The 16,521-nt window shown below is 40.8% G+C and overlaps 1 protein-coding gene across 5 annotated transcripts in view; it reads right to left on the reverse strand.

Moving 5' to 3' along the window:
* The window catches only part of LOC103715026 (MADS-box transcription factor 23-like), a 30,841-nt gene extending 14,614 nt beyond the window's left edge, over positions 1-16,227 (reverse strand). The window contains exons 1-2 of one of the 5 annotated variants that reach the window (XR_003387156.2): positions 15,999-16,227; positions 15,624-15,822 (exon numbers count right to left, since the gene is read on the reverse strand). Coding sequence is in view for 3 of the 5 variants with exons in the window: in XM_026807668.2 (XP_026663469.1) it covers positions 15,624-15,805 (182 nt within the window). In the remaining 2 variants the exon portion in view is untranslated. Of the gene's footprint in view, positions 1-15,623; positions 15,823-15,998 lie in introns of those variants that run through there. The other 4 variants (XR_003387155.2, XM_026807668.2, XM_026807666.2 and 1 more) reach the window with 4 other exon arrangements.
* Between the last annotated feature and the right edge of the window lie 294 nt (positions 16,228-16,521).

The following is a 16,521-nucleotide window of genomic DNA, read 5'->3' on the forward strand; positions in this document are numbered from 1 at the left end:
AATGAGGTAGCTTGTCACTTGCCCTAACCTTATCACCTTGGCCTGATTTCAGTCTATGATAAACTGAATTACCTTTAGATGATGGGCATACTATCTTGCAAGGGAAAGACTTGATAGAATCCTTTCTTCTCTTGATTGGTGCATGAAGTACTCAAAAGGCACAAGCAAAACATTTTTCAGATCATACCCAAATTTTAATAATATCCCAGGCTGAACACCATGGTCATCAAAGAAGGAAAAGGAAAATGTTTAAATTTGATAGGTCCAGACTTACGAAGTGCTGCGTGAGAGCCGGAACATGAGTCAAGGAATGGAAAGAGTTACGGAGAAACTTAAGATAACAAAACAGGAACTCAAGGTTTGAAACCGAAACAGATTTGGCCTTGCTTATGAAATGCGTTACTTACATGACTTATTCTATTCTCATTAAAAGGAAAGCAAACAGATTATTTTTTCCATCAAAAGGTCTCAGAAGGGGGAGCCTATTCTCATTACTTTTCGCTGATGATTATCTTCTTCTGGCCAGGGCGCGGGTTCTTGATGCACGGATCCTCCACAGAATGGTGGCGGGCTACTGTGCGGCATCCGGTCAGAGAGTAAACTTTCTGAAGTCAGTTATCCATTTCAGCCCGAGTACGGAGAGCAGAGTCAGATAGAAGATCCGGAAGATTCTGCAGATACCAGAGCAGAAAGGGACACTGACCTACTTGGGAGTCCCCATCACTGGTTGGAGACTACGGGTGGCAGAGTGTTCCGATCTGGTGCAGCGGGTCCAGAGCAGGTTGGAGGGCGTCCTTCCTATCCATGATGAGGAGATTGACACTGATCAGCTCAGTGTTGGGATCCATGCTGGTATATCTCATGGCCAACACTGTGGTACCGAAAACGACTTTACTGATGATCGAGCGACTCCTTTAGTGCTTCTTATGGGGGTCACACGGTGGAGGCCACAGGGTGCATTTGGTGGTCTGGGAGCAGGTCTGCCGTCCCACCAGTGAGGGCAGTCTAGGGGTGCAGTCCCTCCTGGAGCGACGTGAGGCTTTCATTGCTCGGCATGCTGTTCGGTTTCTGTTAGAGCCACACGGGCTCTGGAATCAGATGATGGCAGTCAGATATGGTCGAGGGGGCTCAGAGGTGGCACGGAGTGGTCGTCGAGTCTCCTTCATGTGGTGCGAGATCGGAAGGTACTTGCCGATTGTGTCGGCAACCACCAGGTGGTTGATAAGCGATGGGCGGAGCATCGAGATGACTGTTGACCCATGGATGGATATCCTTCTCCTGAGGTGCTGGCCGACCATGGTTGATACTGAAGCAATGGAGGGGCTACGGGTGTGCGACCTCTTAGCCCCAGGAGGGGCAGCGTAGGATGAGGCCAAACTACGACAGTTGTTCGGGGTACACCTAGCTGAGAGGATCCGATCTCTTCCGATACTAGGATATGCGTGGCCAGATGTCAGGGTTTGGGGCACCTCGTGCAGGGCCAGTGTCAGATTGAGAGACCTCTTCTGTGTCATCCAACAAGAGCATGAGCCGAGGTAGGACTACACTTGGATCTGGATGTCGGGGCTTCATCCGAGGGCAGCACTCTTCTTATGGAATGTGATGTGGGACCGCCTTGCGACGAAAATAGTGCTGAATAGGCATAGCTGGGGGATCCCCGCGGAGTGCAGGATATGTGATGCTGAGGAGTCAGTGAATCATGTACTATTCCAGTGTACATTGGCGAGGTTGGCATGGCAGTGGACAGGGATCTTGCAGGAGGCCTAGAGTAAGAGGCTTCAGTTTCTATAGGTAATACGGCAGTGGTTGGCCATCCCCCAGAAATATTAGGAGGCCATCAAAGCGACTTGCATAGCACATCAGATCCAGCTGGTGAAGAACGCCCGCACTTTTGGTGAGCGCGGAATGTCACCGAGGTTTGTTGCGGAGTTCGCTCGAGCACAGACGATGGAGATCAGACCCACTCTCTCTTCAGATAGATCTTTAACAGCTCGGGACATTCAGGGTTCCCTCTCTGCTCAGGCAGCTCCTCAGATGGTGTTTTTCACTTGGGAGCTCCCATCCCCGAGTTTTCTCAAGGTCAACTTCGACGGATCGGTATTGGATGGAGGAACGCGGGGTGGTGCGGGGTTTGTTATATGGGACCCGCACTCCAGGATGGTGGCAGTGGGTGGCTACCAGTTGTTTGACACGTCAGTTCCGGAGGCAGAGCTGCGAGCCTCCTGGGCTGGTCTTCGACATGTGCGGCAGGTGCTGCAGGCCAGCTCGATCATTCTGGTGGGCGATTCGGCCACGATTGTCGGGCGAATTTAAGGGAGACCGAGGGGTGAGAGCACGGACCACCCCCTGATCCGAGACATAGGGATAATGATGAGGGATGGGGTGGCCTTTTAGACCAAACATGTATTCAGAGAAGCCAATGGGGTGGCCGACTGGGCAGCTGCCTATGCGGCTTACCACTTTGGGTACACCCTCTGGTCAGGGAAAGAGGAGCTGCTACAGGCACTCTACGAGTTGGTGTTTTTTGACTTAATTGGATGTATTCGTACACGTATTGTATGAAGAACCCGCTTAAGCCACAAAAAAAAAAAAAAAAGGGGTCTTATGAAAGTAATGGAAAGAAGTCCTTGGAATTTCTATTATCAAAAGAGGGCTAAAAATATCTTATCTTCTCTTTGCAAAGACCATTCTACTATTTGCAAATGCCAATAATGAAGAGGGAAGAAATGTTGAGTATTATGTATTGTATGTAGTGTATATATTGTATGCATGTAACCTTGATGGTAAGCTCACTTCATAGTTATTTTAACCATCATCTTTATATGATTCTCATCTTTTTTTGGTAATTCTAATACAATACCAATAGATAGAATGAGAGGTCTTCATAGCCCATGCTCTTAGCTTCATGCACCTCTAAAATAAGCTTTCCTCACATTTTTGGAAATGAGCTTCAAGACAAAGCCTCGTAATACTGCTTGAAGATTTTGACATTATCAAACTTTGCTGGCCGCAGACTCAATCTTGGGCTCTCTAATTCTTTGGAATTTTCAGTTCCACCATTCATCTCCGATGGTTCGCTATCTTGCTAAAGCTTTGGGACATCCAAGTCTTTATCCATAGATCCCTATGTTATGCTCAATACTGCACCCACCAGCTACTCGATAATTGGTCCAAACCACCCAAGCATAATATCAGCCTGCGGCCATCTAAAAGTCATCAGCCCATGTTGGCATGTGAACTAAAGTAAGTTCTGCTGAATTATTCTTGGATCTCTATTGGAGCTGATCCATGCCTTGTTCCAAATATCTCCAAGGCACCTGGACCAGCCAACACCTAGAATAATTGCGCATTTGCTCTTTTCATGGTTTCCATGGTCTTCCATAGACAAGCTCTCATGTTTATGAATATCTGAATGAGCTGCTATAACATTGCATTTCAGTGACAGCAACTGCAGATTACATGTTTGATGATTTGCCTCAAATTAACTGCTACAGCCTACAATCATACATTTGCTTGACATTGTTAGAAGCTGCCACTGCAAGCCATTTGTTAGCAGTCACTCCAAGGGCAAAAGCCACCTAAGGTATCATGAATCAACAACCAACTTCTTTAGCTCCTTTGGGCACTCCTTCAAGTTCGTCTTCAGGAGTTCTAGGAGCCTCCTCACCTCCAGCTGTGAGATCTTCAACCAATTCCACCATCACTCTAGACATTCAATTAGATAGTTATGCCACCTAAAAGTTGTGGGCCGTATCTATTCAACTTCAACTATTTGCTCATCAGCTATGGGGCCATATTGATGGGACTACGCCTTGTCTGCCAGCTGGCTCGGACCCTAATCTTTTATTTACATGGACAATGGCTGATCGTCGTGTCATTGCTGCAATTTCTTAAAGAGTCACATATGCCATTAGGCTTCAAATTCTACATCTGATGGAAGGCCAGGATATTACAACCAAAGACTTGTGGGATTATCTTCGCTAATCAAGCTCGTACATACTTTATATTTCAAGAGCCCTCTACTGCTCATCAACAGGACTACTCTATATTGGAGTTCTACAATTACATGCAGGAATTGTGGCATCATCAACTTCACTCGGTTCAGCATCATTTATGCTCTACTTGGTCAATCTGCACTTGCTTTAATGAGCAACGCAAGGCTCTTGATCAGCAACATTTTTTTCAGATTCTTATGGGTCTCCGATTTGAGTTTGAGACCATCCATAGTCAATTGCTCTATTGTGCGCCACTTTCTACTTTGGATGCTGCTTTATCTGACTTGATAGCTGAGGGGACCCATCTTCGTATCCTACAATCTCAGATTGGCGAGCCTACTTCTATTTTGGCTGCCCATAGTATGCAGCCTACTAGCATTGGCTCTTGTCCCACTTTCCTTCCTTCTTCTGATGCTATGAAAAAGAGGAAGAAGTTGTGCCGTTACTGCAAACGCACTGGACACATCATTGAGGAGTGCAGTATTCGACCACCACGCTACAAACAAGCTCTAGGCGCTACTCCTAAAGAACCAGTTGTTGCCGCGCCTGCCATGGATTCTTCATTTGATGCAAGCTCTAGGTCTCTCATGGCAAGTTCATTGACAACTTCATAGCACTGATGCTTTACCCTCCGGTCATGCATCTTCAGCCTTTTCTACAGATAGATCCTGTTTCACTTGGATCTTGGACTCTGATGCATCCTTTCCCCACATGCTTCTCTTCTTGTTTCCTGTTCACCGCCTATGTAGCTTCATATTGTTACAGGTGATGGCACCCAATTACACACATCTCAGCAGGGTGATCTTAAGACCATCCATTTTACTGTTCCTTCCATCCTCAATATTCCTCAATTATCTGTTAATTTACTATCTGTTAGTCAACTCATACTACAGCAAATCTGAGTTTTCTCGACGCTAGAGGGAAGCATCGGGAAAGTTTAGCTCAGCGCCAACCTTTGCCGACGCTTCCCCGTAGCGCCGATAAAGCTTAAGAAACGACGAGGCTTAAAAGCGTCGTTAAAAGTTTAAGAAACGATGATGCTTAAAAGCGTCGTTAAAAAACTAAACATAAACCCACCAGCTTCGAGCGACCGCGCGTCCGCAACCTCCTCTTCTCCTCCCTCCTCTGCGGCGCCGACCGGGAGAGCCCTAGAGGTATTATGTTCTTCCCCTTTTTCGATTCCCATCTTCTCTCCTTCCTCTTCCCCTTTTTTGTTCGCGGTGATCCCTTGACTTCGTTCGGTTTGATCAGATTCACTACATTATATGCTGCTGCTAAGATACTATTCATGCATTACTCAAATTATTAGGTGCTTGTGTGTCTTGCGAGCAAAAATCATGTGTTTATTGCTCCAGAAAATGCAAAAGGGAAGGAGATAATAAAGATCATTGAAATGTTCTTGTAAAGTTAGTTTTCCTGTAGTGTCACTAATCATGGTTGCCTTGTCTCCTTTGATGCATCCTCTTGCTTTGTGATGGATCAACAAATCGATCGTCTGATTGGTGTTGGCCATCGCCATAATGGAGTGTATCTGATGGACCACCCACATGTGCCCAATTCTCCTGCCTCTACCCTGGTAGATGTTTCCACTTCTACTTTCGAGATCTATCATTGTCGTCTTGACCATCTTTAGGGTTCCCATCTTACCACATTAATTCATAGTGGTGTCATAGGCTCTATATCTAAGGTTGTGTTCTTGGAAAGCATGTGAGACTTCCATTTCACTCTAGTAATTCTATAGCTATTTCACTTTTTGGTTTAGTTCACCCAGATGTCTAGAGTTATTCCCCTTCTATTTCTAAAGATGGAAACTGCTATTATGTCATATTCATTGTTGATTATTCTCGCGTTACATGGGTTTATTTTATGCAGTCTCACTCTCAACTATGCCAAATTTATAAAAAGTTTGCTACAAGAATTCAAACTCAATATCCATTATGGCCATTTGGTGTGCTGGGTAGATGTCTTTTATTTTCTTTTTTTGGTGTGCTGGGCAGCTATCTTCTTACCCTTCATGTCACTCGCTGCCTATTTATTCTATTTGTCACTCTCTGCTTGCTTATCCTTCGTGATCCTGTCTGTCTAGCTATGTTGGGAGGATGTATGTCACCCTCCTGACCGAGTCGATCGAGTAGCATAGTGGCCTCGTCTAAACATCTCTCGATTATATCTCTAAGAGGATGTCTTGAACAAAGAGTCATATGGTGACCGGCTCCTCTATGGTTGTGGCTAATCGGCTGAAGGATGCATAAAATATTGCTCTCTCCCCATTGTCCTGCATCAACCCTAGCCTCACTGGCTATGAAGCTGGCTGGTTGCGGAGGCAATCCTCGCTTATCAAGCTCTGGCTCCTGCTACTGGCCCACAAGCCATTCGATCATAGGATCATCCACATCATCAACAAAAGCACTATAGATTCAATTTCTATACTTTAGCTCCACTTTCTCTTGAATGTACTTCAGTGTCAACCTCAGATTATAGAAATATATACAAGATTACTGAAACACTTCTATGTCAAACGGTTTCTCTGCTTGTTATGGATAAGGGCAAAGGTTAACTAGTTGCGCTCACAGTTACTCGAGGAGACCGTTTGGAAAAATATTTGAATAGCGAACTGCTTGAGATTTTTTGCGGACAAACCAAAATGGATCCACCGTTCGACTGTAAAAATATTGAAAAAAATTGTATATAAGATATTGTTATATTAGTAACCATCTATGGCCAGGTAAAAATTCTCCCGATGTGTAATATATCTAGATTCATACTTTTCTTACATACGGCAGCTGTCGAAACTCCAAAGCTATCAGTGCTCCCTCTCAATATTTTGGTCTATAAAAAAGAATTGTATTGTAATATGTTAATAATTAAAAATACTAGTTAACTTATACATGTCACTTAAATTAACTTACCTCTTTTAGACATAGGGCGGCGACTTTTGGATCATGCTCCATCTTATAAATCGCATTATGCAGAGCGGCCAGAAGTTCATCATTTATATCGATTCCAGCTATGGCATACTAAAACTGAGGGTTCAAGTAGTATGTTGCACATAGAGTTCGTTATTGTCTAGTAAAATTGTATAAGTACAGGAGCAGTCTAATTTTCAATGTTCCTACTTACTTGTTACATGCAAGTCCCTACCCATTTAATAGACCCATCGCCGCTCAATGATGTCGATGTACTCGTAAGCATACATCGGATCTGCCTCCATGATATGAATTTTTGCTCTCACCATCGCCCATCTGGGGGTATCTCTCGTTGTCTAGAACCCGAAGCACTTCATACAATAGTCTGATAACCTTCACTATTGCAGTGCTTGTTGCCAGAATGTCTGCCTCATCACCAAGTCCTTAATAATGCTCTAGCATATCTACTTTTCTACCACTCGAAATTGAACAAACATTTGACGTAGGACCGCTTTCTTCTCAAGAAAGCTATCAAGTGCAACGTAGTTGGTAGCAAACCATATGACTCTTAGTCTCAAGATCTCTCACCCTGCATACCTCCTCATTAGTGAAAGAACCCACGTATGGTTAGAAATATATCTGGTGATACTTTGAGCTGTCTCCACTGTCTGCTGCACCCTATGAATCTTCACAATATTTGTCAACATGATGTCGATACAATGTGTAGCACATGGCGTCCAAAAAATATATGACCGTCGCTCCATCAAGATCTTTCCGGCGGCGTTATATTATGGCTCATTATCAGTGATGACCTGCACGACATTCTTCTCTCCTACCTGATCAATCACCTCTTCTATCAGTTTAAGGATGTACGTAGCGTCGTGCACCTGATCAGAAGTATGAATTGACTTGTAGAAGAAAGTCTTTGTATCAGAATATATCGGAAAGTTAATAATGCTCCACTTGGTAGGACCGGTCCAACCATCACACATAATTGTCAGTCCATATGTGGGTCACTTATTCTTATGTGAGGCAACCCATATCTCTAGCTCCTCTTTATTATTGTCAAAACGCTCACCGTAGATGTTCTTCGGGCCTGGAGGATTTACACCGGGACTGACAGCCTATATGGAGGAAATAGCAGACCTATAGTACATGTTGTTTGCCACATACGCTAGGATGTGGCTGAAGTAGAATCAGGATCAAATAGCTCGCCACATATCTTTCTTGTTATCCTTCTTCAGCATTGTGTCAATCCTTCACTGCTTTGAATCTCTACGGGCGAAGGCATATGGATCTAAATCATGGATTAATACTTCTGATGGAATCTCTCTGGATGATTTGTTTTTGCTACCAAAAGCTTCCAACATAGATGCAATATGCCATCGCCTCTATTGACGGCCTCTTTAACTGAGGAGGCCTTGAACTCTAGATTTGCCCTGCTGATCGTAGAACCAGAGCCTGACTCGTAGTATGAGGGCCCTAATAAAGCCCTTTGCCTGGCTATCGCATCCTGCTGTCACTGTCATCCAGGATCGCCTGCATGACAGCTTAGATCTATGCCTCCTCGTCATCTAGAGCGGATGTCTTCTCTAACTTCCTAGAGTAATAGAAAAGTGGCTCTGCTGCTCGGAGTCCACCTCTGCCTTCTTCTTAGAAACTCTCTCCTTCGCTGCTCTGAAATCGGCAAAGTGCTTCTTCATCCGCTACCAAACCTTCTGACGGCATTTTCGGCACATAGATACGTCGAGGTAACCACCAGCTAAGTGCTGCTTCAACATGATTATTCCTCCTTTAAACTCTATGTTGCACCAGTTGCACTTTCAATGATGCCGACCTAAGAACATTTGCCCATGATTCCAACCAATATCATACTCTGGCTCCTTTTTTCTTAATGGTTCTATTTCTGTGAGTTTATCATGTATGTTAGTTTTCAATTATTTAAAAATACCAAAATTTTGTTACGATAAAGATAATTTTTTACCTCAGAAAATACATGTAGTTTATCTAATACATAATATGAATATTTCATATTTTTTATTAATCATCCCAAAATCTTTCGGTCAGGGCAGGCATATGCCAAACATGAATACCCCCTTTTATATATTTATAACAATGTTTAAATTTAAAATATGTTTAAATATCATAAATTCAGAAAAATATGTTTTCTACTTCATAAATTACTTCCAATGTACTACCAATTTTTCATAAGTTTTGGTATAATTATATATTTTTAATTATTTTTTAAATTTAAAAATAATTTTAAATGTAAATATTTTAAAAAAATAATTTCAACTCAGATCTACGTAGAATCCAATAATAGATGCTACATATATTTTTCTAGGCATGTAGGCATGCATTTTTTTTTTGGTGTAATGGCGTGTCACTACATAAGGCCGTGAGCACGCCCTGAATAGTCACACTGCAAAATACACTCTAGTGCCAAATAGGCATGCATTAAAGGCTACTTATTTCTTAAATTTTTTTCAAATTTAGGCCTCGGCTACTATGCGCGAGATCGCATCAACTTGAATAAATAGACACAAAATATAGCCGAAGAGTAGCTTACATGCTCCTAAATATACTTCTGATTTTTTATTTTTTTTATTTTTTATGTTTTAATCCAAAAGTATATTTTTAATTTTTAAAAATTATATATAATCCAAAAATTAAAAATTTTTATGTCATCGTGTAGATCATCTATAGATCTACAATATTTAATAAAATCAATGCCAAATCAAAAATTTTGGCAAGATCTTTTCTTATTTTATAATTTTTGAGCTATTTTTTCAAAAAAATAGAGAAAATGAGATGGAGAAGAGGAAGCACATCTTATTTAGGCTTGAATCTTTCTTCAATCATACTAAATCAGTGTGATTTCATAGATTGGTAAAAAAAGGGAGTCGTTTAGAACGAACTTTCAAAATAAACTATTGGAAAGGCCGAAACAATTATTTTTAACAAAAAAAGGAGAGGGGCAGGGCCCAGTTCCGAACCGGATTGACGCGGTGCGAAGCGGATGGTTCGCACCAAGTTCGAACGGAATTGGCTGGTTCCAAACGGTTCCGACCGATTCAGATCAGTTTCGGCCAATTCAGTCCAGTTTGAGTCTTTTTCGGTCGAGTCAAGACATGTTCCGGCCTGTTCGGGGCCAAAACCGATTTCTATAGACGAACCGACCCAGTTTCTCACCGGGTTGGCTCGGTATAGGCCGAACTAAATAGTTCGATCTAGTTTGGCCTACCTTGATCATGATCCTACCACATTTGTCAATTCTTCTTCACGTGGTCAGACTTTTTTTACTGCTTTGTGTCGATAATATAATTATGACCGTGGATGACCTAAAGCATATTGCATTTGTTATGCAGTATTTTAGTCAGCAACTTGCAATGACCACTTCGGGATTTCTTGGACCTTGAGGTTGCATATAGCTCTAAGAGCTACCTCTTATTCCAATAGAAATACAATGCCGACCTTCTTTCTAGAGCTGGTCGATTGCCACACTGCTAATACTCCATTGGTGCTCCATCATAACTTTAAGCCTAGAGTTGGTGCACCTCTTTCTAATCGTACTCTCTATCAATATCTCATAAGTAGTCTCATTTATCTCATTATTTCCAGGCTAGATATTGTTCATGCTGTGCATGTTTTGAGCCAATTTGTTTCAGCCTCCACAACAATTCTCTATTTCCATCTCTTGTACGTGTTGTGTTTTCTTCAAGGTACCATTTCACAAGCTTTGCTTTTATCCAATTCTTCCTAGCTTCAGCTTTATAATTTTTCCAATGCTCCTTGGGCAAGTGATCCATGCAATTTTTCAAGGCTGCTTTTTCCAATGTATTTTTTCTTGGCACTTCAGTAAATGATCATCTACTAAAGCTGTACTCTGCGCTATGGCTACTCCTACTGCTGAGATCATTTGGCTTCATTAGCTTCTTGCAAATATGAGTGCTATCCTTTCTGAGGCGACTCCTCTCTACTATGGTAATACCAGTGCCATTCAAATTGCTACCAACCCCACCAACCATGAGCTCACCAAGCAAATTGGTGTTGATGTCTTCTTTACCCATGATCATCATCTTGCAGGGACACTCTCTCTTCATTATCTTCCGAGGCTCAGCCTGCTGATTTACTTACTAATTAAGCCTCAGACGAAAGCTCGAACATCTTATCTTCTTTCCAAACTCATGGTCTACAACCCACCATGAGTTTGAGAGGGGTGTAATTAGAGTATTAGGTATTGTATATAGGGTATACATTACATGCATGTAACCTTGGTGGTAAGTTCACCTCATGTTTTTGTACCACCATGTATATATGATTCTCTCCTAATACAATGCTAAAAGATATAATGAGAGTTCTTCACAACCCATTCTCTTGGCTTAATCCTAACGAGAAACATATTGAACTTGTTATAGAGATATGAGAAGGCTTTGGGGCAAATGATCAACTTGGATAAGTCAGCCATCACATTCAGCAGAAGATACCACGAGATGTAAAGGAAGAAATTAGCAATTTAATAGGAGTGAAATTATTTAGGGCTTCCAACTATGATGGGGAAATCAAAGAGAAAATTATTTATTGAAGATGATCACACAAGCACTTCCAACATATGTAGTGAGTTGTTTTCTTGTTCCCAAACAAGCATGCAAGGAGTTAAATTTATTACTGGCAAAGTTTTGGTAGGGGCAAAAGAAAAGTGCATGAGAAGGTTCATTGGATAAACTAGAATGATAAACTGGAATAATTTTGTTTAGTAAAAGAGAAAGGAGATGTGGCTTCAGAGAATTACAAGCTCTCAATAGAGCACTACTAGCAAAAAAAGAATGGAGATTTCTACGGTGGTTGAACTCTATGTTGTTTCAAATATAGAAAACCGTTGCCTGAAGCAGGTGTATGCTCACAAATTGAACATGAGAATAGGGTAAAAATTTGGAAGTATAAATGGCTATCGGTGAAAACAGCCTTCCAAGTGGCCTGTTAGCATCTTGAGCCCTAAAGCTACAGTCGGTATTTTGATGGGCAAGGATAGAGGGTGCTATAACGAGACAGTTATTAATCAGGTATTCTTTGCACAGAACATTCTTAAAATCCTAATTAGTGATAGATTAACAGATCATAGATCGATATGACATGATACAAAAAATAGAATTTTCACTGTTAAGAGTGCTTTTCACTTGATACTGGAGCAAGAAGATTTAAAGAAGGCAAGTAGTTTTAATTTTCATAGTTCTGGTAGAGAATAGTAATTTTTGGAAGCTACATAATCCAGAAAAATCAATTTTTTTATGTGATATGCTCGCAAAATTAAATATCCTTCCAATAAAAGCAAATTTGAGTAAAAGGAAAATCAAGTTGTAGGATGAATTATGTGAACTATATTACGAACAGAATGATACATGAGTGGAATTTTTTGATATTATTAGTTTGCACTACAAGTTTGGAGTCTTGCATCTCTCCAGATGAGAACCAAGGGAAGCAAAGCTGAAAGCATTTGGGTTAGGTATAAGAGCTTTAACAAATTGGAAATGGAAATGGAAGGATTAACTACATTTGCTATTATTGCTTGGGCAATTTGGAAAAGCATAAATGACTTCATTTTTGGAGGATAAAAGCTCAAGCCATGGAAAATAGTTAATAAAGCTTGTTGGCTATTATAAGAATTCCAAAGTAGTCAAGAGATTAATACTAGTATAAAAGTTCAAATACAAGAAAGATGGTCTACCCTGCCAAAAGGTGTATATAAATCAATGCTGATGGTGTATTTTTTGCAGATGGAAAAGCTGATACTGGATGTGTAGTTTGAGATAGCAAAGGGGAGCTTATTGGAGCTAGGACAATAGCAGAATGTATCAAAGCATTTACAACCAGGGAATGTTCTATATGGGCCGGGTCGCATTGGGACTTCACGATGTCATATTAGAAGGAGACTTAATCAGCATCATGAATTCATAATGCAGTGGACACTATATGATTCCTTGCTTGCATCCTTCATTCTTGAGGATGCAAAAGCTTTAAGGATTTTTTTTTTTCAAAATGCATATTTTGTCATGTTAGAAGATAAAGCATTTGAACAGCGCATAAACCAACAAAGCATCTTCATTCTTGAATTGAAGATTCACCAGATTTTATTACTGATACATGGAAGCAAGTAACAAACTACCCTTCTTGATTAGAATGATTATCCTTTCTATCAAAAAAAATATGCAAAACCCATAGAATATGAAAAACAAAGAGAATCTAGTTATTATCATGTCCACTAACTCTTCTAGACATATCTCAACAATATATGTTGTATCATTATTCATGATCATGTAGGAAGAATGCTTGTGGCACATTCCAAACAGCTCTTCACCTGCTCAATCCCATTGGTTAAACTTTGAGAATAGGAAAGCTATAAATATATCGATAATGTCTTACATACTTAGGATGTTTAAATTGAAGCAAATTCAGCAATCATCTTTTCTAGATCACGGATGGAGGCTTTTCATCTTGTAGTTTGAACTAGATATAGACTTTCACATTTGCAAAGAAAGTAACTAAACCACTGATTGCTTAGTTAACTATATATGCTACCAAAGTTGCTCAAATGGTAATTTTTTTATTACACTTTTCCTATACCAAGTTGAATATGGCTTGGGTTTATTCTCCTTCTCTTGTCTTTTGAAGGTAGTTTTAGATTGTATTTTCCTTTCAACAATCAAAAGGAGAGACAGAAAAGTATATATCAAGAGGAAGTTCCAAGGTTCACGCAATATGTAGGCGATTTTTTTCCATCAAGAGCATGCATCTGAATGATGCTACAAGACGAAATAAATTAGTTTAACTCTTCAGTCATAATGAAGGCAACCTTTCAGACCCAAAAAATAATGATGGTAACCTATACCTTACAAACTAACAAATTTCTCCAATTAGAATCTAATAATTAACCTTAAAATGATACTGTTTCCTCTCAATTGATCCTAACGACACTTTTTCGTTTGTTTTATCTTGAAACTCTAAACAGCTACTTATAGACTGCTTTGTGAAGTTATAATGTATGACTACCTAGTTTTATGTAATGTTACATCAACATCACATACAGAAAATTGTGTAGGCAGTACTTCTCGAAGGAGGTTTTATTGCGCACTTTCATATATTCTGAATGTTATCGGATCTGATAGTGAGATGGATGCAAGGGAAGTATGATGCATTAGACTATACATTAGACTATTTAATCTTCCAATATGGTTCCCGCTACACATCCCACTTTAGAGTAAGCTAGATCAGGACGACTCAAGCCATTAACTTGTTCCCAAGTTTCATATACTGATGGCATAACTTGTAGCGGTTATTGCATCAAATGATCAAATAGTCCAAGGCACGTCAGACCTGCCCCACTCCCACGTTCAGTACCATCATTGGTTGTCTCTCTTCCTTGGACAAAACCATATCTGTATAAATAGGATGCATTCACAAAAACAATGATAATCCAGCTACGGCTTAGCAATTGCGGTGCATGCCTTTGGAGGATAGCCATATATATATCCAAGCTTCTAACCCTCAGCATCCCTTCCACTTCTGAATCTAAAAGTTCAGCTTTATTAAAATAACATTTCACACACTTCAAAAAATACATGCGTCCTCATGTTCGTTGCCTACAGTAATAATGTGAGAAGTAAAATATTTAATTCTAGTAGTTTTACCCTGGACTTCGTCCTTGTTATTCTCGATATATGTTCAGCGCTACCCTAACTTCACAAATGCGCACGTGAATGGATGATTATTTATCTTCCTTAACAGTGCCCCTTCGTCACATCCAACAGTGTTCTGAAGCAGAAGATGGTATGATCAGTGGCTTTGGTTAAAGATGAACGTGCATGGAGCATTTATCATTTGATAATTTTTGGATTGATTGGGGAAAATCAGAAACTTGGAAAGATGAGAAGTGTCAGATGCATGAGAAACTGCCACATTCTTATATTGTTTTTTTTTTCCCTATCCCACTTCAGTGTTCTTACAGACTCGAAAAAACCTTCAGGCACCTAACAGGCTTACAACTGACATTCCTTGGATCAACTTGCAATTTTTTTTGATTTAGTACTCTAGGAAGCAATATCATGCCTTATAACATGTAAGTATAGAAGACAAGAAAATAAATCCACCAAATACACTCTTGAATATCCGAGAAATGAAGTAGAATGGAGTGGGGAGCGAGAGAGAGAGAGGGAGAGAGTTTGTCTAATGAAAATCTATGCGGAGAGAACAGAAATTGGAAGAGAGATATACGACATGAGCATATAAAAGCACATGACAATGTTACATAAAAAAAAACATATGACAATAGTTCTTGCTAACATTAAACTAAGAATAAGAAAGCTATAAAAGAGAAGTGATACTTTCTCGAAAAAATAAAATGAAATAAATAAAATAAGAGAGAAGTGGTGGGGGAGATACACCATTCCTCTTTTCTCTAGTTCTTTCTCTAAAACATATCAGCTAAACCATCTATGCAACAAAGATAATCAAAACTATGCAGCCGACCACCTTTTCTAACATGATCGATAAGTCCCATCCATATCTATCATTTCAATGTAAAAATACTCTTCCATAGGTTAGACTTACTCCCAGTCCATCCATGCAATAACCTCAACAAGACCTTACGAAAGACTGATCGAATTGAAACCATATCTATCATGTAGGATGACATAGAGAGTTTGTAGAAGAGGAAGCAAGCACGAACCTGGTGCTGGCAAAATCGTAAAGCCTGCCGGTGCTGGAGAAGACCATGAGGCCGACCTCGGCATCGCAAAGGATGGCGAGCTCCTTGGCCTTCTTCAATAGCCCGTTCCTCCGCTTCGAGAACGTCACCTGGCGGCTGGTGGAGTTGTCAATCCTCCGGATCACAATCTTTCCCCTCCCCATATTTCTTCTCCTCCCTCCTTCACTCAAACCACCAAAAACTCAGTATCAGATGTATCAGATCTGGCTATGGAAAACTAACAACAAGGAATCAGAAGGATAGGGGTAGAGAGAGAGAGAGAGAGAGACAACGAGGTGGGAGAGAAAAGGAAAGGAAGAGAAGGTCAGAGAGAAGATCTGGTGGAGAGATTGTAACCTTAATTTCCGGGAAGACAACTGGAGTTTGAGCCTCTTTCTGTATTTGGCTTTGGCCTAAGTGGTGGGTGGTGGTGCCTTTCCTATCAAGTCTACTATTTTATAGACAAAAATAGAAAGGAAAGGAAAAGGGTGGTGGCCAATAGGCGGGCTTGGTTCCCTCTCTCCCTGGCCCTGCTTTCCTTCCCTTTGACGGAGGGACGAGGCGATTGTTTGGGATGGCGAAAGGAATCCATATATGTTCACCAAAAAAACAAAAAAAATCCATATGAAACCCAACTATTCTGAGCCCCCGCTCTGCACTCGCTTCCTTCTTTATACACTTGTTTATCATGCTTATTTTTGTTTATGTTTTCTTCGTGGTCCGTAGAACGACGGAGCTCGTTTCGCTCGTCGACTGCTTTTAGATTTATTGAGACTTTTGAGACCCGCCGCCTGCCGTATAGATCGCCGACGCGTGGTTGGACGAGTACGTGCGTCCTACGGTCCCAACTGGCCCGTGGTTTGGCGATTCCGCTTTTGGT

This window comes from Phoenix dactylifera, chromosome 11 (genome assembly GCF_009389715.1).
Source record: "Phoenix dactylifera cultivar Barhee BC4 chromosome 11, palm_55x_up_171113_PBpolish2nd_filt_p, whole genome shotgun sequence".
NCBI classification, from domain to species: domain Eukaryota; kingdom Viridiplantae; phylum Streptophyta; class Magnoliopsida; order Arecales; family Arecaceae; genus Phoenix; species Phoenix dactylifera.